Source organism: Xenopus tropicalis, chromosome 4 (assembly GCF_000004195.4).
Source record: "Xenopus tropicalis strain Nigerian chromosome 4, UCB_Xtro_10.0, whole genome shotgun sequence".
Taxonomy (NCBI): Eukaryota; Metazoa; Chordata; class Amphibia; order Anura; family Pipidae; genus Xenopus; species Xenopus tropicalis.
This window is the reverse complement of record NC_030680.2, coordinates 146,003,742-146,029,060: the sequence shown is the minus strand read 5'-3', so window position 1 is coordinate 146,029,060 and position 25,319 is coordinate 146,003,742. Positions and strand designations below refer to the sequence as shown.

At 45.0% G+C, this 25,319-nt stretch overlaps 1 protein-coding gene across 3 annotated transcripts in view; it reads left to right on the top strand.

Moving 5' to 3' along the window:
• Window positions 1-25,319, top strand: part of ptprg (protein tyrosine phosphatase, receptor type G) — a 357,095-nt gene that overhangs the window by 202,520 nt on the left and 129,256 nt on the right. For all 3 annotated transcript variants that reach the window (XM_031901245.1, XM_031901244.1, XM_031901246.1), the window contains exon 5: window positions 14,365-14,460. In XM_031901245.1, coding sequence (XP_031757105.1) covers window positions 14,365-14,460 — 96 coding nt within the window. The remainder of the gene's footprint in view (window positions 1-14,364; window positions 14,461-25,319) is intronic.

Below are 25,319 nucleotides of genomic sequence, written 5' to 3'. Positions count from 1 at the left end.
GGCCCGCTCCCAAATTCATCTTCATCTACCATCCTCACCTGTCCCATTCTGCACTAGACATTGCACTTTATATTCTATATAAACCATAGTTTTGAAGGATTTTAACTCTTCGGGTTTTAAAATGGATGCTGATTGAGCTAAGGGGGTAGTACTCTTAAGGTATCATTGTTGATGCCATAGTTTCCCACCCTAGGCTTATACTCGAGTCAATAAGTTTTTCCAGCTTTCTTAGGTAAAATTAGGTACCTCGGCTTGTACTCGAGTATATACGGTATGTACGCAGCGCTGTACAGTAGAATACATTAATACAAACAAGGGGGTATTAAGATAATAATAGATAAATACAAAGTATTACAATAAGCACGAATAAATACAAGGTACAGTTGCAATAAATAAGAGTCAAAGACACAAGAGGATGGGGGTCCCTGCCCCGTAGAGCTTACAATCTATATGGGAGGGTAACTTACAGACACAAATGGGTAAATATAAGTGCTGTAGGTGACAGTGGGTGACACTACAATATAAGTGCCAGTTCCTAGATCAGGTGTTGGGCGAGTGCTCCAATAGAGGGAGTCTTTTAGTTTGGTTTTTTAAAGACTGAGGGAGGATTCTCTCCGGAGGAAATCAGGGGGGGCATTCCCAATGTGAGGGGCAGCAAGGCAGAAGGGTTTAAGGCGGGAAACAGCAGTAGTAGTGGGGGGCGCAGCCAAACTGTTGCTCTGCGAGGAACAAAGGAGTCGGCCAATTGCTCTGCTAGGAACGAAGGAGTCGGCCAGGAACGTACAGGGTAACAAGGAAATATCAAACCCCTTGGACCAATTCCGAAACTTACATTTTCCTCCTATAAAAGATAGGGAAATGGCCAACCAGCCTGTATATACAGTGGTGTGAAAAACTATTTGCCCCCTTCCTGATTTCTTATTCTTTTGCATGTTTGTCACACAAAATGTTTCTGATCATCAAACACATTTAACTATTAGTCAAAGATAACACAAGTAAACACAAAATGCAGTTTTTAAATGAGGGTTTTTATTATTTAGGGAGGTAAAAAATCCAAACCTACATGGCCCTGTGTGAAAAAGTAATTGCCCCCTGAACCTAATAACTGGTTGGGCCACCCTTAGCAGCAATAACTGCAATCAAGCGTTTGCGATAACTTGCAACGAGTCTTTTACAGCGCTCTGGAGGAATTTTGGCCCACTCATCTTTGCAGAATTGTTGTAATTCAGCTTTATTTGAGGGTTTTCTAGCATGAACCGCCTTTTTAAGGTCATGCCACAACATCTCAATAGGATTCAGGTCAGGACTTTGACTAGGCCACTCCAAAGTCTTCATTTTGTTTTTCTTCAGCCATTCAGAGGTGGATTTGCTGGTGTGTTTTGGGTCATTGTCCTGCTGCAGCACCCAAGATCGCTTCAGCTTGAGTTGACGAACAGATGGCCGGACATTCTCCTTCAGGATTTTTTGGTAGACAGTAGAATTCATGGTTCCATCTATCACAGCAAGCCTTCCAGGTCCTGAAGCAGCAAAACAACCCCAGACCATCACACTACCACCACCATATTTTACTGTTGGTATGATGTTCTTTTTCTGAAATGCTGTGTTACTTTTACGCCAGATGTAACGGGACATGCACCTTCCAAAAAGTTCAACTTTTGTCTCGTCGGTCCACAAGGTATTTTCTCAAAAGTCTTGGCAATCATTGAGATGTTTTTTAGCAAAATTCTGCCATGCAGGCCGTTTTTGCCCAGTCTCTTTCTTATGGTGGAGTCGTGAACACTGACCTTAATTGAGGCAAGTGAGGCCTGCAGTTCTTTAGATGTTGTCCTGGGGTCTTTTGGGGCCTCTCGGATGAGTTGTCTCTGCGCTCTTGGGGTAATTTTGGTCGGCCGGCCACTCCTGGGAAGGTTCACCACTGTTCCATGTTTTTGCCATTTGTGGATAATGGCTCTCACTGTGGTTCGCTGGAGTCCCAAAGCTTTAGAAATGGCTTTATAACCTTTACCAGACTGATAGATCTCAATTACTTTTGTTCTCATTTGTTCCTGAATTTCTTTGGATCTTGGCATGATGTGTAGCTTTTGAGGTGCTTTTGGGCTACTTCTCTGTGTCAGGTAGCTCCTATTTAAGTGATTTCTTGATTGAAACAGGTGTGGCAGTAATCAGGCCTGGGGGTGACTACAGAAATTGATATTGAAATTGAAAATTGAAATTGATAAACCACAGTTAAGTTATTTTTTAACAAGGGGGGCAATCACTTTTTCACACAGGGCCATGTAGATTTGGAGTTTTTTTTCTCCCTTAATAACGTAAACCTTCATTTAAAAACTGCATTTTGTGTTCAATTACGTTATCTTTGACTAACAGTTAACGGTTTTTGATGAGCAGAAACATTTAAGTGTGACAAACATGCAAAAGAATAAGAAATCAGGAAGGGGGCAAATAGTTTTTCACACCACTGTAAATAAAATAGGATTTATGTTCGGGGAAGAATCCATTTCAATATCGGAATAATGTTCACTCGATATCGTAAATCCTCCGCCGAAGCGCTTCCCGGCGTCCCTTTATCAAGCGAATAAACCCTGGTAACGTAACCGGCTTCCCGTAATAGTTGTTGTCTGTCTCTTTAATTGTTACACGTTGAGTAATAGATTTGGCCGCGCACTTAGAGGTAGAAATCCATTAATGAGACTGATCTATGGCCCTGTTCCCTGTGTTTATTTTCACTGCTGTTTATTAGAAGCCACTTCTTGCCCTTCAAGTGCATCAATATTCAAAAGGGAAAATATGCCTTATTTATCACTCAGCTTTATTTTGTAGTAGGTTTCTTCTAAATAGACAGGGAAGCATGTGGCTGTGTGTGTGTTCTGTATTGCCTTCACTGAGGGAAACACTATGGCACCTCCTACCCATATGTATAAATACAAATATACTGAGAAGGAATGTTCTGGGCACACAATAAGCTGTACCCCCATACTGTACTGTCTAAGGGAAACACTATGGCACCTCCTACCCATATGTATAAATACAAATATACAGAGAAGGAATGTTCTGGGCACACAATAAGCTGTACCCCCATACTGTACTGTCTAAGGGAAACACTATGGCACCTCCTACCCATATGTATAAATACAAATATACAGAGAAGGAATGTTCTGGGCACACAATAAGCTGTACCCCCATACTGTACTGTCTAAGGGAAACACTATGGCACCTCCTACCCATATGTATAAATACAAATATACAGAGAAGGAATGTTCTGGGCACACAATAAGCTGTACCCCCATACTGTACTGTCTAAGGGAAACACTATGGCACCCCCTACCCATATGTATAAATACAAATATACAGAGAAGGAATGTTCTGGGCACACAATAAGCTGTACCCCCATACTGTACTGTCTAAGGGAAACACTATGGCACCCCCTACCCATATGTATAAATACAAATATACAGAGAAGGAATGTTCTGGGCACACAATAAGCTGTACCCCCATACTGTACTGTCTAAGGGAAACACTATGGCACCTCCCAATCTGTTTATCTAGGCATGGCTGAACTAAATGTCAACAATGCATTATTATAGATTACATGTGTTTATACATACATTTGCTTAAATAGGGCAACGCCCAAGTGCAAAAATGTGAACAAAAAGTAGGAAAAGTCTCACGTGTTCAGCAACAAACCTACCAGTCCAACTAGTTAGGGAAGCAATGGCTGCTGGAATGTTCCTTCTCAGAATTCTTTTATTACAAAACTGTTTTTAGATGAAGTTCCCCTTTAAACAAGATAAATGTATTTGTGCATTCACTGAAACCTTTATGAGTTTGTAAGAGCCTTTCTGACATGTTGTGGGTTTTGTTCCAGACCTGTGTGGTTATTACACTTTGCTTTTGTCTCTCTATTGTGTTTATATCGGTAACTGAGGGCTGTAGGCTTGATGGGAAGGGCAGGTTTGGGGGGGGGGGGGGGTATTTTCTCAGTAAACACTTCATTTCATGTTTTAGGCTAACATTTTGAATATTAGCACATAATTAAGATATCCCCTTGTGCCGGACCTGTTTGTTTCACATTTTTTCTCTTTCTGCTCCTGCCTCTGTGTTCTGCTCTCTGGAGAAGGAGCCGTGACTTCCAACTCGCACCTCTGGGCCTTCATGGATCGGAGCTCTTTCATGTTTTGTTAAACACGTGAAACTTTCTTTTTTTGTGTCATTTTCCAATAAATGTTTCATTAAAGAAAGAGAATTCTAGTTTATCAGTGAATATTTTGGGGAAAAAATACTTGAATGGTTGACTTTATGGTGACTGTGCATTGGGAGCTTCTTAGTTAGTCGAATTGCAGACCAATTCCAGTTACAGAATTCCTGAAGTCAAAGTATGTTGGGGTACATTGGGGGTCAAAGTACAGTGTAGTACAGAGCCCTTGCACCCCTTAAGCAGAGGGTCCTTAAGCTCGCCTGTTAATGCCATGCTTTTGGTGGCCCCTTGGAAAACGTTTTACTTGAGGTGAAGTGACCATTTTGTTGACTGTAGGCTTCACCACACTAGTGCATGTAATGAAAGAATGCGTGACATAGGACACCTAATGGCCTAAAGTTGTCTTGGGGATTTTTGCTTTTGAGCTGTAGGTCGATCAACCCAAAACAGATGGTTTCTGGTGGATCTCCTGGCCTTTGGGCTGATCCCTTCAGTACAGTTGGCTTCCAGGGAATTATCTGGCCATTGGGATGATCCCCCCAGTAAAGTTGGCTTCCATGCATCCATTAAAGCCTTCATCAGTTTTTAGGACCCTTTCCGACTTCTAGTTTTTTGGCCAATTCCTCTAGTACACTTGACTTCCAGGGAATCCTCTTCCCTTTGGGCTGATCCCTCCAGTACGATTGGCTTTTATGGGATTCTCTAGTCTTTGGGCTGAGCCCTCCAATACATCTGGCTTCCAGGGGATCCTCTGGCCTTTAAGATGATCCCTCCAGTATAGGTGGCTTTCATGCATCCACTAAAAGCTTCATCAGTTTTTAAGACCCTTTCTGACCTGTAGTCTTTTGGCCAATCCCTCTAGTACAGTTGACTTCCAGGGAATCCTCTGGCTTTTGAGCTGATCCCTCCAGTACAACTGGCTTTCATGAGATTCTATAGTCTTTGGGCTGATCCCTCCATTATATCCGGCTTCCAGGGGATCCTCTGGCCTTTGGGCTGATCCCTCCATTGCAGTTGGCTTTCAGGGGATCTTCTAGCCTTTGGGTTGATCCCTCTAGTACAGTTGGCTTTCAGGGGATTCTCTGGCCTTTGGGCTGATCCCTCCAGTACAGTTGGCTTCCACAAGATATTTTAGACTTTGGGCTGACCCTACATGTACAGTTGGCTTCCCGGGCATTCTCTGGCTTTTGGGCTGATCCCTCCATTACAGTTGGTTTCCAGGGGATCTTCCAGCCTTTGGGTTGATCCCTCCAGTACAGTTGGCTTTCAGGGGATTCTCTGGTCTTTGGGTTGCTCCCTCCAGTGCAGTTGTCTTCCAGAGGATATTTTAGACTTTGGGCTGATCATACTTGTACAGTTGGCTTCCTGGGCATTCTCTGGCCTTTACATTGATCCCTCCAGTACAGTTGTCTGTAGGCTGATCCTACATGTACAGTTGGCTTCCCAGGCATTCTCTGCCTTTTGGGCTGATCCCTCCATTACAGTTGGCTTCCAAGGGATCTTCTAGCCTTTGAGTTGATCCCTCCAGTACAGTTGGCTTCAAGGGCATTCTCTGGCTTTGGGCTGTTCCCTCTAGTATAGTTGACTTCCAGGGGATATTTAAGATTTTGAGCTGATCCTTCTGGTACAGTTGGCTTCCAGGGTGTCCTCTGCCTGTTGGGCTGATGCCTCAGATCAGTGTTTTATAAAAGCAGTATGAGAACTTGGACATGGCCTCTATAGAGCAGAGGTCAGGAAGGTGGGCAACAAGTAGCAGGGCCAATGTTCAAATCCAACCAGAAAAAATATGGGGAAACCTGAGTATATCTTCCTATACGGCAGAGACTTCAAGAATCCAATCAGCAGCCCGTAGCAATAAGAGATGAAAGGGAAAGTAAAGGCTAACTATCCTGAGACAATGGGTGGTCAGATGTTTAGACTGTCAGTAAATCTGTAGGTTCCTAGACCTGTAGCAAACTTTGCACCTTTATTTACATTACCCCTATAGAACCTATATGGAACTTTGAGTTTCCTTGATGTTTAAAGGACCAGTAACACCAAAAAAGTGAAAGTTATCCTCTTCAATCGACAAACCATTAATTCATGTGTTCAGACTGCTGAACCTTCAAAAGAAGAATAAAGAAAAAAATGATAATTTCTAGAACTACTAACGAATTTCTGAAAGTGCAGATAATGAAGAATACTTTGCTTTCTGATGTTACTGCTCCTTTAAAAATGGGCGAAGACGCAATATTCTGTAGATGTTTTATTGTTGCCTCCATTCGTTTCAGGTGAAATGACTTTCGATCTTTAAATAGAAATCGGATCAATTTGAAGCGCTGGAGGAGCCTATTACCAGCATTAAACAAAATAATAATCGCCCCCGGGGGCTGATTGCGGCCGAGGTGGGGGGGGGGGGGGGGGGGGGGGGGGGCGTCTAGCTCTTCTCCCGTTGGTGCCAAAGGATTTCTTGCGCTTGTGTTTGCGTCGGGGGCATGTTGTCTGGGGAAATTCTATTACATTTATCCCAAAATGATTTTCCAGACTTAATTTCATGGCAAATGACATGGCTGTTACCCTTAGAACAAACCAATTTACCAAGTTCTATATCTCTCCTGTCCCCCTGTAATTGTGCCCGTGACAAACACACTTAATAATCCCATGTTTCAGCCAACAGCCTTCTTTATAATGAGCTTCTCTTCCCTGTATCAGGAAGGCTGCATGGAGGGAACAGCAACAGCTGGAATAATAAAGGGAAAGTAAAGACTGAGGGGTAAATGGGTTTCTCACTGCATTGAAGTCAGTGGAACGGACACTGGATGATAATGGTTTCAGCAATGGATAAATCTGCCCTTATGTAATGTGCAGACCAGGTAAATAGAACAGGACTTGTCCATTCGGGTAATGGTAACACAGGTATAGGACCCGTTATCCAGAACGCTCGGGACCAAGGGTATTCCGGATAAGGGGTCTTTCCATGATTTGGATCTCCATACCTTAAGTCTACTGAAAAATTAATAAAACATTAATTAAACCCAATAGGGCTGTTCTGCCCCAATAAGGGGTAATTATATCTTAGTTGGGATCAAGTACAGGTACTGTTTATTATTACAGAGAAAAGGGAATCATTTAACCATTAAATAAACCCAATAGGGCTGTTCTGCCCCAATAAGGGGTAATTATATCTTAGTTGGGATCAAGTACAGGTACTGTTTTATTATTACAGAGAAAAGTGAATCATTTAACCATTAAATAAACCCAATAGGATTGTTCTGCCCCCAATAAGGGGTAATTATATCTTAGTTGGGATCAAGTACAGGTACTGTTTTATTATTACAGAGAAAAGGGAATCATTTAACCATTAAATAAACCCAATAGGATTGTTCTGCCCCCAATAAGGGGTAATTATATCTTAGTTGGGATCAAGTACAGGTACTGTTTTATTATTACAGAGAAAAGGGAATCATTTAACCATTAAATAAACCCAATAGGGCTGTTCTGCCCCAATAAGGGGTAATTATATCTTAGTTGGGATCAAGTACAGGTACTGTTTTATTATTACAGAGAAAAGGGAATCATTTAACCATTAAATAAACCCAATAGGGCTGTTCTGCCCCCAATAAGGGGTAATTATATCTTAGTTGGGATCAAGTACAGGTACTGTTTTATTATTACAGAGAAAAGGGAATCATTTAACCATGAAATAAACCCAATAGGGCTGTTCTGCCCCCAATAAGGGGTAATTATATCTTAGTTGGGATCAAGTACAGGTACTGTTTTATTATTACAGAGAAAAGGGAATCATTTAACCATGAAATAAACCCAATAGGGCTGTTCTGCCCCCAATAAGGGGTAATTATATCTTAGTTGGGATCAAGTACAAAGCACAATTTTATTTTTACATCGAAAAAGAAAATCAATTTTAAAAATCTGAATTATTTGATTAAATTGGAGTCTATGGGAGACGGGCTCTCTTATCCCTGAGACAGTAAAATACAAAGGTAAAACACACGGGGGCTCATTTATCAACACTGGGCAAATTTGCCCGTGGGCAGCAACCCATAGCAACCAATCAGCGATTGGCTTTTTTCAGCCTGCTGCAGGTGGAACAATGAAAGCAACTATTTGATTGGTCGCCATGGGTTACTGCCCACGGGTGAATTTGCCCAGTGTTGATAAATGACCCCCACAGACCAATCCTTGTGTAGTTTTAGTGACTAGAGGGGTTACATGGTAAGATTTCCGTTCATGATATCGGTAAATATTGCTCTTTTACACCCTTTCCCTTGAGCCGCCATTTAGTGATGGGCTGTGTTCTCCCTCAGAGATCAGCTGACAGGAAGTGATGCAGCTCTAACTGTAACAGGAAGTAGAGTGGGAGCAAAAGGCAGAACTCTGCCCATTCATTGGCTGATGGGGCCTAGCATGTATGTGTGCCTTGGCTTGTTTGTGTGCACTGTGACTCCTATGATCCCAGGGGGCGGCCCTTAGTACTTAAAATGGCAGTTTCCTATTTAGGATTACCCAATGGCACATACTGCTAAATAAGTATATTTATATGAAAATGGTTTATTTAGATGAAGCAGGGTTTTACATAGGAGCTGTTTATGCAATATATTTATATAGAGACATACATTGTTTGGGGGTATAGTTTCCCTTTAATCCTGACCCATGATTGGGTGGAGCTTCCCCTTTACATCCCGCCCATGGATACTGACCTTGGATACACAGAACCTTCCCAGCTTTGCGCCTGATGGATATGTTTGTTGGCACCAATAAGGAATCGGGAGACAAATGACTCGGTAAAGTGCTAAATAAATTACCTTCATCGACTAAATGGAATCGCTCGGCGGCAGTGATGTATATTGTGCGCATGAGGGAAGATTTGTGCGCCCTGAATTGCCCTCCCCACACCCCGTTCTGCCAATAGATTGCTACTCGGAAGTATGAGAAACCATCTGCGTCTGGAAACTGAAATCTTGGATTTCTTCCCCCTTTTAATTGTTTTTTTTTTTTTTCACAAAACATAATTATCACCGAGGGCTGCGCTATATGATTTATTAATGAGCAGTCATTAAGGGTCATTTATATGGTAATTCATTAGTGTCTAATTATAATGCGTTATCAATAACTTTCATTTGATATTACTGTCACTAATACGTTTATATGTATCGGTCGTTGGGACAGTGGCCTGGTTAAAGGGGAACTTCACCCAAAGTAACATCATTTCAAGCAACTTTGCAATATACATCAATTGAAAAATCTGCAGCCTTTTCATGATGTTTAATGTAATAATATGGTTTGGAACAGTTCCCTAAGCCCCGCCCCTGTTCCCTAAGCCCCACCCCCCTGTTCCCTAAGCCCCACCCCCTGTTCCCCTGCTGATCTGGCTTACAACTTTGTGACTCAAATAAAATGTAACAGTAGTCACCTGCCTTCAGCTTTCCTCCTCCCAATCCCACAATTCCCTGCTGCACATGTGATGTCAATAAGGAAAGGAACATCCCAGTGCAATGCATTGTGGGTTATGTAGTTCCTGCATGCTGTCTGTAAGCGTGGAGAAGTTGTTACAATCTGTAACATCAGTGTTTTAGTCCCTCCTCCCCTGCTGGGATATCACATGATGCAGAAAGAGAAGAACGGTCTTGCAGCTGGATTTCAGCCTATAAACATGGGATTTATTCCTACGTTTTTGAAGGAATGGATTACAGGGATAGGGATATTAGAGAAGGGAGGTGTCAAGCCCATTGCTAATATGTCAGAACTGGTCGTTTCTGCGCCCGGGGCCCCGTTGTACATCCCCCTGTAGAATATCAGTGAATTGACATTAGTAACGTGGATCCGTGCCTGAAGCCAAACATGTCGGCACTTTCTTAAATCTTGAAATGTCCATCCACATGTTGTTCTGTTTCACCCGGGGACTGAGTACGAGAATGTGTCATTGATTAATTGTGTATGTGACGGGTCTCTTATGTGTATGTACAGCCTTATAATCCCCCATGTAACCTGCTCTACGTGATTCCTGGGGAAGGGCTTATTACCGTAATAATAAAACTTTGCTTAAAAATAATGTATGTAGTAGGGATGCACCGAATCCAGGATTCAGTTCAGTATTCGGCCTTTCTATTAGTTTGGTAGATGAGTCAAGTTGGCCCAGTAAAGGTAAAAATGTCATTCTGCTTTCCCTTGTAGTTCAATATGACATAATAAACCCCTTTTCCACTCTTCTCTATTAGAGCCAATGCAGATAGAATCAGGGTCGGACTGGGAAATACCCGGAAAATACCCGGTGGGCCCAGACCTGACCCTATTGCCGTTTCCTCTGGCCTCAGATGTCCTCCCCTAATGCATTTCATATACATGCGTTCAGAGGAGGACTTCGGACAGGGGTCCCTGCGGGGGGGGGGGGGGAATGGGGTTAGGGATGCGCAGCGGGGTCCCCTGCGGGAGATGCGGCCGGAGGAGTCACCATGGGGGGGGGTGCAGGGCCCCTGGGGCAGTAGGGTATTGGGTTGGGTTGCTTGCTGCATGGGATTGAGTTGGGTTGAGTTTGAGTTGAAAAACGTCTAATCCGCTCATCACTAATTCTCTAATTTCCCTTATCACAGAGTGTGAATGATAAATTGAAGTCAACCCAACATATAATTTTTTGCCTAATGAAAGAAAACATAATTCTAAGCAACTTCGCAATATACATTCATTACAAATTAACAATGGTTTTTTACTTCATTGTATATATAATTACTATTAGAAGTAGTGTTTGCCTGTCCTTTTCTATTCCCTGCCCTGGGGGCTCCGGCATATGAAACAATGTAACACAAGGCAGACCTGACTCGCTGGGGGAGACTGAGCTTTGCAACATTGTTTAAAAAGTAACAACCAGGAGTTCAGCAAATGCTGAATGCAATTACATTTCATTTAATGGGCTTTTGGGGCAGTTACCGGGTACAGTGCGGGTACCTGTATGGGCACAGCCCCAGAGTGCAGTTAGTGCTACGCCGGCTGGGGAAAGAGAAGGCGAGCGAGGGTGTAAACGCGCCTGTACCTGTTACGTAGATTTTCATATCAAGGGAATATTGGTTGTTATTATTATTATTTTGATGCCGCTGTTGTTGAGACAGGTACACGAAGCGTAAAATGAATCTGTCGCGGAGAGATGTTGGCTTGAAATGTCGGCTTTGCTGCAAAGAGCTGCCTGGGCTCCGCTTCTTCATCGATTTCAGGGTAGAGGGAAGAGGGACAAAGGTGCCGGGGGGACGGGAGTAGTGATGGGTTTCGCCAGGCATGAAATTCGCGGCAAATTTCCGCTTTTCGCCATTGGCGGATTGTTTCCCGAAGCGGATGAAAAAATTTACCACGGAAGAATTCACCGCACGTCCCAAAATTGTCGCTCGCGTCAAAAGAATAGCCGCGGGTGACAAAAGAATAGCCGCGGGTGACGAAAGAATAGAATAGCCGCGGGTGACGAAAGAATAGCCGCGGGTGACGAAAGAATAGCCGCGGGTGACGAAAGAATAGCCGCGGGTGACGAAAGAATAGCCGCGGGTGACGAAAGAATAGCCGCGGGTGACGAAAGAATAGCCGCGGGTGACGAAAGAATAGCCGCGGGTGACGAAAGAATAGCCGCGGGTGACGAAAGAATAGCCGCGGGTGACGAAAGAATAGCCGCGGGTGACAATTTTTTTTTGACGTGCGATATTTCCGCCGTTTCGCAAATTTTCTGCCCAAAAGATTCGCAAATTTTTCGGCAAAACAGGACAGATTTGCTTATCACTAGTTGGGAGAAGGTGGGAACTCATTTATTGGGGGAAACTGGCACAGCGGGTGCTTTGTGCACTGCTCTAATTGGTTTAAACCAGCGGAGGCCCAAGCTCCCCTATCTGCCTGGCACAGCTGTGTTTCCCATGGTGACTCTGTGGGACAGACATATAGGGACACATTTTGCTCCATTATAACCGCACCCAAACTGCCCCTTGTGCCATAAGGCCTGCCAGTCTTCCTGCCCCCACCAAATTTGTCTCCTTTTTTGCTCCCTTTATTCTATAAAGATGTTTGGGTTTTATATTTTTAAACTGACGCTAAATATGTCTTTCATTGGCAGAAAAAAAGAAAATGGCAATGGCAAAGTGTCTGAATTGGGTCACCATGGTGCCCCGGGGCTAGGGGGCACCAGGGCACAGGCAATGAGCCATATGCTTTCTCCACTTAATTCTGCCTCCTGGTTTCGCTCATTCATTCTCACGTTCCCCTCGTGCTGTGCTGCTTGTGCTCTCGGGGCAATGGCAGCCCTCTCTTTCCAGTGCTTTGTGAGCTTGGCAGCCCAACTGCTCCGCTGACAGTCTCTTCAAACGGGGCTTGTAATTTACTGTCAATCCCTCGCTATTGAAATATCCAGAAATCCAAATTGCAGCTTTGAGCCCTATCCATCACACTTTCAGTTATGCTCAAATAAACAATTGGTTCTTTTTATTTAGGAAAACTCTAACGTTTTTATTTCTTATTTAAAAGGTTTCCTATTTCTCCGTAAATATAAAACTGTACCTTGTACTTGATCCCAACTAAGATATAATTACCCCTTATTGGGGCAGAACAGCCCTATTGGGTTTATTTAATGGTTAAATGATTCCCTTTTCTCTGTAATAATAAAACAGTACCTGTACTTGATCCCAACTAAGATATAATTACCCCTTATTGGGGCAGAACAGCCCTATTGGGTTTATTTCATGGTTAAATGATTCCCTTTTCTCTGTAATAATAAAACAGTACCTGTACTTGATCCCAACTAAGATATAATTACCCCTTATTGGGGCAGAACAGCCCTATTGGGTTTATTTAATGGTTAAATGATTCCCTTTTCTCTGTAATAATAAAACAGTACCTGTACTTGATCCCAACTAAGATATAATTACCCCTTATTGGGGCAGAACAGCCCTATTGGGTTTATTTAATGGTTAAATGATTCCCTTTTCTCTGTAATAATAAAACAGTACCTGTACTTGATCCCAACTAAGATATAATTACCCCTTATTGGGGGCAGAACAGCCCTATTGGGTTTATTTAATGGTTAAATGATTCCCTTTTCTCTGTAATAATAAAACAGTACCTGTACTTGATCCCAACTAAGATATAATTACCCCTTATTGGGGGCAGAACAGCCCTATTGGGTTTATTTAATGGTTAAATGATTCCCTTTTCTCTGTAATAATAAAACAGTACCTGTACTTGATCCCAACTAAGATATAATTACCCCTTATTGGGGGCAGAACAGCCCTATTGGGTTTATTTCATGGTTAAATGATTCCCTTTTCTCTGTAATAATAAAACAGTACCTGTACTTGATCCCAACTAAGATATAATTACCCCTTATTGGGGGCAGAACAGCCCTATTGGGTTTATTTAATGGTTAAATGATTCCCTTTTCTCTGTAATAATAAAACAGTACCTGTACTTGATCCCAACTAAGATATAATTACCCCTTATTGGGGGCAGAACAGCCCTATTGGGTTTATTTAATGGTTAAATGATTCCCTTTTCTCTGTAATAATAAAACAGTACCTGTACTTGATCCCAACTAAGATATAATTACCCCTTATTGGGGCAGAACAATCCTATTGGGTTTATTTAACATTTAAATGATTTTTAGCAGACTTAAGTTATGGAGATCCAAATTACAGAAAGATCCCTTATCTGGAAAACCACATGTCCCGAGCTTTCTGGATAACAGGTCCCATACCTGTAGTTACAATAACACCCCTATTACCATATTACCCTTTTTTTTAAAACATTACCCGTTAAAGCTGCTACTTGTTGCTGTAGCCTTGGGGGGCACCACCCATACAGTTTGTGGGTCTATAGACAATGCCTTTGGATTGTACAGTGTGGACCATTTCTGTGATCAACCTTAAAGATCTCTATTGATGCCCAAGCACTTTTTGCCAAGACCCTTCTTTTTTAGGGGTTAATAATCTGGGCGTGAGCAGAGGCAATTGGTCATTATGACACAACCCTGACCTCACCAGTTGCAGAATGTTCTGTATTTGGGTTCCCCCAGCATTCTGGGTACACAACATGGGGTACAGTGGAACCCAGCTTGGTACAATTAACCTTCCCTAGGACCTGTGGTTATTGCAATGTGTAGAGGTTGACTCGGCCAAATGACTGAAATCCTTTTCTGATTGGTTCCTCCGCAGATGCAGATTTTCTTCTACAACCCCGATGACTTTGACAGTTTCGGAACCGCCATCTCCGAGAAAAGGTTGATTGCCGCCATGTCGGTTTTCTTTCAGGTACGTTTCATTGGCTTGTTTTAGGCAACATTATAGGGCTCACGTGTCCATGTAGGTGTCACCCACCCTTGATGTGAGGAACATCTCATAGAACGTGCTTGAGATATCACAGAGAAAAAGGAGCCAATTAGCAGAAGATAAAAGAATATGAACCCAAAAATCAGTCATTGAGAATGAGAACACCGTATTGGCTGGGGGACTCCGGGGGCACAGATCTATAGGATATTTATTTATAAACCTACCATACCCAGACGTTGCACCCCCTAAAAAATACAGCAGTTGTTAGGTGACAATACCTTTACATAATTGGATGCTTGACTTTACCAAGACCAAGAGGGCGTACAAGTTGATACACAAGTCAAAGACGAAGCCTAATTGGGCAACTGGGAAACCCTTACTATGGATACATTGAATATTTTCCAACCAATGAGGCCCACTCTGTAGAGCTCCCTGGCAAAGGCTGGAGCAATGGGTATGGGATGGTCGCCTGAAAGCCAGTTAGGAAACCCTCTAGATTTCAACCTATGACTGAATGATTGTTACATATATCCTATATCCTTAATCTATTATAAGCTAAGGGGCTTTCTGACCAAAGGATGGACCTCCAAGGTGGGCTTGAACTGAAAAAGTCAACTGCTACAGAAGAAGCAGGCCCTGCCCAGGAGTGTAAAGGGGCATTGAATATTTTCCAACCAATGAGGCCCACTCTGTAGAACTTACCTCCCTGGCAAAGGCTGGAGCAGTGGGTATGGGATGGTCGCCTGAAGGCCAGTTAGGATCAGGTTTGTGAAGAAATACCTGTTAACTCTACTAGATGCCCCTGATAGCTCATATTGGAGGTCTATTAGGGTGAGATTTGGGGTGAAACCCTCTAGATTTCAACCTATGACTGAATGATTGTTACTTATATCCCATCAGGGCTGGAACTAGGGGTAGGCAGAAGAAGCAGCTGCCTATGGCAAAACGATTGGGGGGGCACCAGGCAGGAGCCTTGGCTTGGCCTGCCCCTGTATCCTATATACCTATATCCTTAACCTATTATAAGCTAAGGGGGTTCTGACCAAAGGATGGACCTCCAAGGTGGGCTTAGTCAACTGCTACCCTGCTCAGGAGTGTAGGGAGTAATGCCCTGGATAACAGGCAAGTTTAAGATATTTTTGTAGAGTAGGTCAGCTTCCTAGTGTTTTGGGGCCCCAAATTGAATTTGCTGGGGGGGCAGTAATATCTAGTTACACCACTGCTGCTGCCTTATAAAGATACTATACCTGGAGATTTGTCCTTGTTGAATGGAATGGCCTACGCTGATACAGTTTGATGGCACCTCTCTGTGTGCTGTTCATTTATTGCCTCCCCCCCCCCCCCCCCCCCAATAACATCATATGAGTTGCCCATTACCCTCCCGTTCTCTCATTAGGAAAGAACGACAATAAAAGTGCCATAGGCAGCGATGGGGAAACTTTTAGGCAGCTGTAGCTACAATGGCAGCTCAGGCGAGGCTGAAACTGCAACCTCCATAGACATAAGGGAAATACAGCCAAGGCAAAACTCCCTTTACTCTCAGCTTTTACTATTTACATGTAACAAATGAATAGGCAAAATAACGATTTAGCTGCCATTTGGGGTAACGATCCGTAACACTTTATCCCCCGTTTCATTGTTCCTAATTGTTTCTTGTTTTTTTGTCTTTTTTTTTTTTTTCTAAATTCACCTTGAACAAAGAGAGGGAAAGGAGCGACAGTAAGCAGCAGTAAATGCGTGTCGTTCCTGGGCTGCCCTCCAAATCCTGCTCAGTACCAGCCGCCAGCTGACAAAGGCCCTTTAGGGACTGCTCCCTAGGTGGCGGCTATTTACCGTAACCCTTACACTGCAAGAGTTATTTTGGCGCATCGCCCCCCACTGTGGGTTAAAGGAGCGGCCTGCGCCACCGCGGGGGGTATCAGTGCGGGATACTGATATTTTAATAACATATGGGGGAAAGCTTTTCTGCTTGCGCTGCTCATGTGCTTACACCTCAGAACCATCTGAATCCCATCCCTGCTCATAGTAAATACAAATATGTAGATACTCTCTTATATGGAGGGAAAGGAATTAATAATAGGGTGTTTGCTTGGGCTGCAGAAAGCTCACATGTGCTGTGTTTATTGAATGCTACTGGTCGGTGCTGGGTGGGAGTTGGATTGCTGGGACCCTCTCACCCATTTTGTTCCCCCATGGGGCAGTTTTCTTTTTCTGACCCAAATTTGTAAATTAGTAATCTGCTTGGCCCACCTTTGATCCTCCTCAGATCTCCCCCTCCCAGTTCCATCCGCTCCCCCTCTCCCAGGTCCACCTGCTCTACCCACTCCCCATCCCCGCCCCACACTCTCTCCCTCTCCCAGCGCCACCCGCTCCCATCCCAGCTCCACCCACTCCCCCTCTCCCAGGTCCACCTGCTCTACCCACTCCCCATCCCCGCCCCACACTCTCTCCCTCTCCCAGCGCCACCCGCTCCCCTCCAAGCTCCACCCACTCCCCCTCTCCCAGGTCCACCTGCTCTACCCACTCCCCATCCCCGCCCCACACTGTCTCCCTCTCCAAGCGCCACCCGCTCCCCTCCCAGCTCCACCCACTCCCCCTCTCCCAGCTCCACCCACTCCCCCTCTCCCAGCTGCTCCACCTCCCCACTCCACCCTCTCCCTGCTCCACCCACTCCCCCTTTCAGCTCCACCCACTCCCCCCTCTCCCTGCTCCACCCACTCCCTCTCCCAGCTCCACCCACTCCCCCTCTCCCTGCTCCACCCGCTCCCTCTCCCAGCTCCAGCTCCACCCGCACCCCCTCCCAGCTCCACCTACTCCCCCTCTCCCTTCTCCACCCGCTCCCTGCTCCACCCGCTCCCCCCCAGCTCCACTCTGTCCCAGCTCCACCCGCTCCCCCTCTAGGCTGACAAATCTTGAAAATTTACTTTTAATGTGGCCTTGATTACCTCTGACTCTTCCTCCAATTGCTTCATGGACCCGCCCCTGACATCACAGACCCGCCCATTCAGAAATATGCCCCCTACCTGGCCGGTATAAATTGGGTGGCAACTCTATGTGGGGGTTAGTAAGATACCTCCCAGTTGCTGGATACTGCAGACCCTAAAAGAGGTGGGGCTTACTTACTAAGAAATCTTTAGATGGGTGTCATGTATTGGCCGTTCAAATAAGAGGGTGGGAGAAGTAAAGTAGGGACTGGCAGAGAGCAGACACCACAGCGTTTGCAGAAATAAATCTGCTATCCTTACAAAGACAATGAAAAACGTTTCTTTGGGGTTTGTGTATCCCTTTAAGTTCCAGGTTAGGGGTTAAATATATATGTTTGTGTATATATATATATATATATTTTTTTTTTTTACAACGCCTGGTTTTCTTAAGCTGATTCCTCTAAAGAAGCCAAGCGTTGGGGAGATCATTGCGCTAATTAATCCCTTTGCTCGTGGCGGAGCCGGAACGTGGCTCTCTGGGCAGAAAGGGGTTTAACCCTCTTGATCATTCCCAATTCATTTTTATAACAGAAAGTGCTTGTGGGTCTCAATAAACCTGGGCCGTGGTGGGACGACGCAAGAAAAGCTCTGCATAATAAATACAGAGTCTGACTGGGCCGGCGGGACACCGAGAAAATACCCCATGGGCCCCTCCAGCCCAGAACTGAACCCGGGTTTGATCCGGACAGCCTGGTTTTCAGTAGAGCTTTCCGGGTCAGAAACAGGCAGGATTCTCGAAGATTGACAAGGCAATTGTCCAATCGCTGAATGCCGCATCATAGTCCCACTCCTGTGACGTCATGCCCCGCCCCCCTTCCCGGAGTTCCCAGGTAGGCGAGGTGGCAACCTTAAACACCTGACAGAGGGCTGCCCCAAAAAATTGCGTTCCTTTTGTTGCAACAGTATATACAAGGCTTGCCCCCTCCCTTTGCGATGCACAAGTATGGGATCCGTTATCCAGAAACCTATTATCCAGAAAGTTCTGAATTACGGAAAAGGCCATCCCCGATAGACTCCATTATAAGAAAATAATTCTAAATTCTAAAAATGATTCCCTTTTCCCTGTAATAATAAAACAGTACCTGTACTTGATCCCAACTAAGATATAATTACCCCTTATTGGGGGCAGAACAGCCCTATTGGGTTTATTTAATGGTTAAATGATTCCCTTTTCTCTGTAATAATAAAACAGTACCTGTACTTGATCCCAACTAAGATATAATTACCCCTTATTGGTCCCATACCTGTAGCGGCTGTTTATTGTTTAGGGGATACCTGTGATACCCCGTTATACAGCGACAGCACCTGTTACTATATAAGGAGAGGCAAGGTGGGTGTTGGAGTTTTGTTTCCATTTATTCCAGACTCCCAATTGCAAAACGTTTAGGGACCCCCCCCTTTAGCGCCTCAGACAGCTTTACCCCCCCCCCCATTGGGCCTTAAGCAAGACAGTGAGATGAGAATGTGCAGTGAGTGTAACTAAGCGCTCTATATGGCAGACAGCGCTCTCTGTAATTGCACATTGGGGCTCCCGCCGGACCCCCGAGCCCCCGCGCTGTGCCGGCTGGTTTGTTGGGCCTGCGCCAGGCGTTCTGCCCGCCAGAGACGGTGCTGTCTGTAGCAGTTGGATTTAAGGCGGCGAGGGGGGGCCGTGCGAGAACAAGGAATATATTAGTGCAGTTAAAGATTCATTGAAAGAAAGTTTTGCATGAAATATTCACAAGACATTAAATTACATTCCCCTTGTACTTCATTTGCTTTAATGCTCGCTTTTAGGAAGCAGAAGGTGGAAAATGTGATTCTTAAAGAGAAAGTTACATCCTATTGTGTGTGTGTGTTTGTTATATATAGCTTGTTATGTAGGCAGAGCTGCCATAGTGTTTCCCTTAGACAGTACAGGATGGGGGTACAGCTTATTGTGTGCCCAGAACATTCCTTCTCTGTATATTTGTATTTATACATATGGGTAGGGGGTGCCATAGTGTTTCCCTTAGACAGTACAGTATGGGGGTACAGCTTATTGTGTGCCCCGAACATTCCTTCTCTGTATATTTGTATTTATACATATGGGTAGGGGGTGCCATAGTGTTTCCCTTAGACAGTACAGTATGGGGGTACAGCTTATTGTGTGCCCAGAACATTCCTTCTCTGTATATTTGTATTTATACATATGGGTAGGAGGTGCCTTAGTGTTTCCCTTAGACAGTACAGTATTGGGGTACAGCTTATTGTGTGCCCAGGACATTCCTTCTCTGTATATTTGTATTTATACATATGGGTAGGAGGTGCCATAGTGTTTCCCCTTAGACAGTACAGTATGGGGGTACAGCTTATTGTTTGCCCAGAACATTCCTTCTCTGTATATTTGTATTTATACATATGGGAGGGAGGTGCCATAGTGTTTCCCTTAGACAGTACAGTATGGGGGTACAGCTTATTGTGTGCCCAGAACATTCCTTCTCTGTATATTTGTATTTATACATATGGGTAGGGGGTGCCATAGTGTTTCCCTTAGACAGTACAGTATGGGGGTACAGCTTATTGTGTGCCCAGAACATTCCTTCTCTGTATATTTGTATTTATACATATGGGAGGGGGTGCCATAGTGTTTCCCTTAGACAGTACAGTATGGGGGCACAGCTTATTCTGTGGGGGTACAATCTGCAGTCCCATAATCCTGTACATTTTGCCCGTCTCATTTATTTATCTGAAGTTTAAATCTTTATTATAAATAACGTTTCCTTCAATAAACTGTAATTTTCTTTTATTGGGCTTAAACTCAGAGCCGCGCATCACATAAATATCGCCGGGCCGGAAACGCTAATCAGGAATATTTTTGCCTGCCAATTAATGTGGGACATTAACGACCGAGTGAAATTATTTGCCGCCAGTCTCTTCCATCTTAAACCTTCCAGCCAATAACAGATGTTTCCTTGTGGGAATAGAGAAATATGTGCTCGGACCCCCAATCCATTAACATTGCGGCAGTAAGTCACGGCCTGGGTGTCGCTTTCCCGCTTTCTGCGCCTGGCGGAGAAGATTGATCGCCGCGGAACCTGCTGCTTAAAATTATGCACAGAAAGGAGCAAATGATTCCGTTATACCCATTATAAATTAACTGCCCTGTATGGGGCAAACAGTAATGTAACTCATTTCTCTTGTGACACGTGGGGTTAAATTTCCTTTTGCTAAGCAAATTGGTTAACCTCTTGAGTGACAGAGCAGGGAATCATTAAAATGTAGGGACCCCCCCCCCCCCCCGAGGGTTAAATTCATGGCAAATACACATTCCCACTGAATGCAGAATGTCTGTTATACAGATAGCTAGAATCTCAGCCATAAAGCAGGGCAGGACTGCTGCTTACAATGGGGGGATCAGATAGGATCTGTGCCACTGTGACAGAATGCTCTGTTATACAGATAGCTAGAATCTCAGCCATAAAGCAGGGCAGGACTGCTGCTTACAATGGGGGGATCAGATAGGATCTGTGCCACTGTGACAGAATGCTCTGTTATACAGATAGCTAGAATCTCAGCCATAAAGCAGGGCAGGACTGCTGCTTACAATGGGGGGATCAGATAGGATCTGTGCCACTGTGACAGAATGCTCTGTTATACAGATAGCTAGAATCTCAGCCATAAAGCAGGGCAGGACTGCTGCTTACAATGGGGGGATCAGATAGGATCTGTGCCACTGTGACAGAATGCTCTGTTATACAGATAGCTAGAATCTCAGCCATAAAGCAGGGCAGGACTGCTGCTTACAATGGGGGGATCAGATAGGATCTGTGCCACTGTGACAGAATGCTCTGTTATACAGATAGCTAGAATCTCAGCCATAAAGCAGGGCAGGACTGCTGCTTACAATGGGGGGGATCAGATAGGATCTGTGCCACTGTGACAGAATGCTCTGTTATACAGATAGCTAGAATCTCAGCCATAAAGCAGGGCAGGACTGCTGCTTATAATGGGGGGATCAGATAGGATCTGTGCCACTGTGACAGAATGCTCTGTTATACAGATAGCTAGAATCTCAGCCATAAAGCAGGGCAGGACTGCTGCTTACAATGGGGGGAATCAGATAGGATCTGTGCCACTGTGACAGAATGCTCTGTTATACAGATAGCTAGAATCTCAGCCATAAAGCAGGGCAGGACTGCTGCTTGCAATGGGGGGATCAGATAGGATCTGTGCCACTGTGACAGAATGCTCTGTTATACAGATAGCTAGAATCTCAGCCATAAAGCAGGGCAGGACTGCTGCTTACAATGGGGGGATCAGATAGGATCTGTGCCACTGTGACAGAATGCTCTGTTATACAGATAGCTAGAATCTCAGCCATAAAGCAGGGCAGGACTGCTGCTTACAATGGGGGGGATCAGATAGGATCTGTGCCACTGTGACAGAATGCTCTGTTATACAGATAGCTAGAATCTCAGCCATAAAGCAGGGCAGGACTGCTGCTTACAATGGGGGGGATCAGATAGGATCTGTGCCACTGTGACAGAATGCTCTGTTATACAGATAGCTAGAATCTCAGCCATAAAGCAGGGCAGGACTGCTGCTTACAATGGGGGGGGGATCAGATAGGATCTGTGCCACTGTGACAGAATGCTCTGTTATACAGATAGCTAGAATCTCAGCCATAAAGCAGGGCAGGACTGCTGCTTACAATGGGGGGATCAGATAGGATCTGTGCCACTGTGACAGAATGCTCTGTTATACAGATAGCTAGAATCTCAGCCATAAAGCAGGGCAGGACTGCTGCTTACAATGGGGGGATCAGATAGGATCTGTGCCACTGTGACAGAATGCTCTGTTATACAGATAGCTAGAATCTCAGCCATAAAGCAGGGCAGGACTGCTGCTTACAATGGGGGGATCAGATAGGATCTGTGCCACTGTGACAGAATGCTCTGTTATACAGATAGCTAGAATCTCAGCCATAAAGCAGGGCAGGACTGCTGCTTACAATGGGGGGATCAGATAGGATCTGTGCCACTGTGACAGAATGCTCTGTTATACAGATAGCTAGAATCTCAGCCATAAAGCAGGGCAGGACTGCTGCTTACAATGGGGGGATCAGATAGGATCTGTGCCACTGTGACAGAATGCTCTGTTATACAGATAGCTAGAATCTCAGCCATAAAGCAGGGCAGGACTGCTGCTTACAATGGGTATCAGGGCAGTAAGTCCATGTACAGGAACAGGCAGGAAGGCATTGGGGGAGTGTTGTTACGAATACATTTAGGCTGAGAATCCCCAGATGGACTTACAATGAACCGTACTTAAGTTCTGTCGGCTTTCGTGGTAACGGCTTTTGTGAAGCTGTAATTCTCAGGAAGAGGCTAATTAGGAAACATAAGATGTGATACAGAGTTCAGACCTCCAGAAGTGGCATTAAAATAAAAGCTGGGTACCTGTAACCCCTCGACTGCCGTCTGGCACAGCTGCGAGCGTACTTGAACCCGACAGAATATCACTGAGTCTGTGCTGGTAGCAGTTAAAGGGTTAATCAGCTGGCAGCAGAAATAGCTGGCTGTTAGGGCCCCATTTCCCCAAGCTGCCAGGCTGGCATTTAGAGACAGAGACGTAATAATAAACTACGAGCCTCATAACAACAGAAGCAGATTTAACCCTTCAGACCCCGGAGCAGGTTGCCACGTCGCTAGTAAACAGGGCATAAGTTCAAAGTGTGTATAAAGGGAATATAAAGCCAGTGGCAATGGCCCAATGTAACTTGTACACTTTTTGCACCCTGGCACCTTAAGGGTTAATAAGGATGTATTTCCTTAAACTTTCAGACCTTACTCCATGGGGTTTCTTGCTTAGCAAGGTCCAATGAACCAGAGCTGCTTCAGAACCTTATGCAGTATTTAACTGAGGAAATTGTGGAAGGAGGAGAAGGAGCTGAACTCATCCTTGTCTGTAATCTGAGACACAGGCTGCAGCAGGGTATAGGAGGAGCTTGTAGCAGGGTAAAGGAGGAGCTTGTAGCAGGGTAAAGGAGGAGCTTGTAGCAGGGTATAGGAGGAGCTTGTAGCAGGGTATAGGAGGAGCTTGTAGCAGGGTAAAGGAGGAGCTTGTAGCAGGGTATAGGAGGAGCTTGTAGCAGGGTATAGGAGGAGCTTGTAGCAGGGTATAGGAGGAGCTTGTAGCAGGGTAAAGGAGGAGCTTGTAGCAGGGTATAGGAGGAGCTTGTAGCAGGGTAAAGGAGGAGCTTGTAGCAGGTTTAAGGAGGAGCTTGTAGCAGGTTTAAGGAGGAGCTTGTAGCAGGTTTAAGGAGGAGCTTGTAGCAGGTTTAAGGAGGAGCTTGTAGCAGGTTTAAGGAGGAGCTTGTAGCAGGTTTAAGGAGGAGCTTGTAGCAGGTTTAAGGAGGAGCTTGTAGCAGGTTTAAGGAGGAGCTTGTAGCAGGTTTAAGGAGGAGCTTGTAGCAGGTTTAAGGAGGAGCTTGTAGCAGGTTTAAGGAGGAGCTTGTAGCAGGTTTAAGGAGGAGCTTGTAGCAGGTTTAAGGAGGAGCTTGTAGCAGGTTTAAGGAGGAGCTTGTAGCAGGTTTAAGGAGGAGCTTGTAGCAGGTTAAAGGAGGAGCTTGTAGCAGGTTAAAGGAGGAGCTTGTAGCAGGTTAAAGGAGGAGCTTGTAGCAGGTTAAAGGAGGAGCTTGTAGCAGGTTAAAGGAGGAGCTTGTAGCAGGTTAAAGGAGGAGCTTGTAGCAGGTTAAAGGAGGAGCTTGTAGCAGGTTAAAGGAGGAGCTTGTAGCAGGTTAAAGGAGGAGCTTGTAGCAGGTTAAAGGAGGAGCTTGTAGCAGGTTAAAGGAGGAGCTTGTAGCAGGTTAAAGGAGGAGCTTGTAGCAGGTTAAAGGAGGAGCTTGTAGCAGGGTAAAGGAGGAGCTTGTAGCAGGGTAAAGGAGGAGCTTGTGCCAGGGTAAAGGAGGAGCTTGTGCCAGGGTAAAGGAGGAGCTTGTAGCAGGTTAAAGGAGGAGCTTGTGCCAGGGTAAAGGAGGAGCTTGTGCCAGGGTAAAGGAGGAGCTTGTAGCAGGTTAAAGGAGGAGCTTGCACCAGGGTAAACTAGGAGCTTGAGGCAGGGTAAACTAGGAGCTTGAGGCAGGGTAAAGGAGGAGCTTGAGGCAGGGTAAAGGAGGAGCTTGGGGCAGGGTAAAGGAGGAGCTTGGGGCAGGGTAAAGGAGGAGCTTGGGGCAGGGTAAAGGAGGAGCTTGGGGCAGGGTAAAGGAGGAGCTTGGGGCAGGGTAAAGAAGGAGCTTTAGAACATCAGAAATTATCATGGTTACTCCAAATTTTTACCCCAAAAGCCCCCAAAAAATCGGATTTGAGTAAGCGTGCCCCCAAGAGTCGCTGGTGGAAAGCCCTTTGGATGGGTTTGGTTTATTTCGAAGTCTCTCAAAGTTGCCCGCAGTAGGAAACTTCCCACGACAAACCAAAGCGGCGCAAAGGGCTTTCCACCAGCAACTCCTAGTTCTGCCAATGGAAAGGCTTTTCTAAGGGACTTCAGCCTTAGGGGAGCTACTTAGTAGCAGCTACTTGTCACGGCTACTAAACGCCAGAAAATCCCCTGCTATAAACACATGTAGAGACATTGTCTGTTTCTGTAGCTGCTACTAGTAGCTCCGTGTGTCTTCACCCTTAGTCACCCTCTATCACACACAATAGAACAGCTCCCCTAGTGGCTGCATGTAGCCAGTACCGCTGTGCCAGGTTCCAAGCTACCAGACTGTATCCGTTGGTTGCGTTTGTGAGCGAATGAACGGACTGCGCGGATTATTTAGTAGCGGACGCATAAATGGAATATATTCCATGTTCGTGAATTATCTGAATGGATTATCTGAACTCATTTTTATCTGCA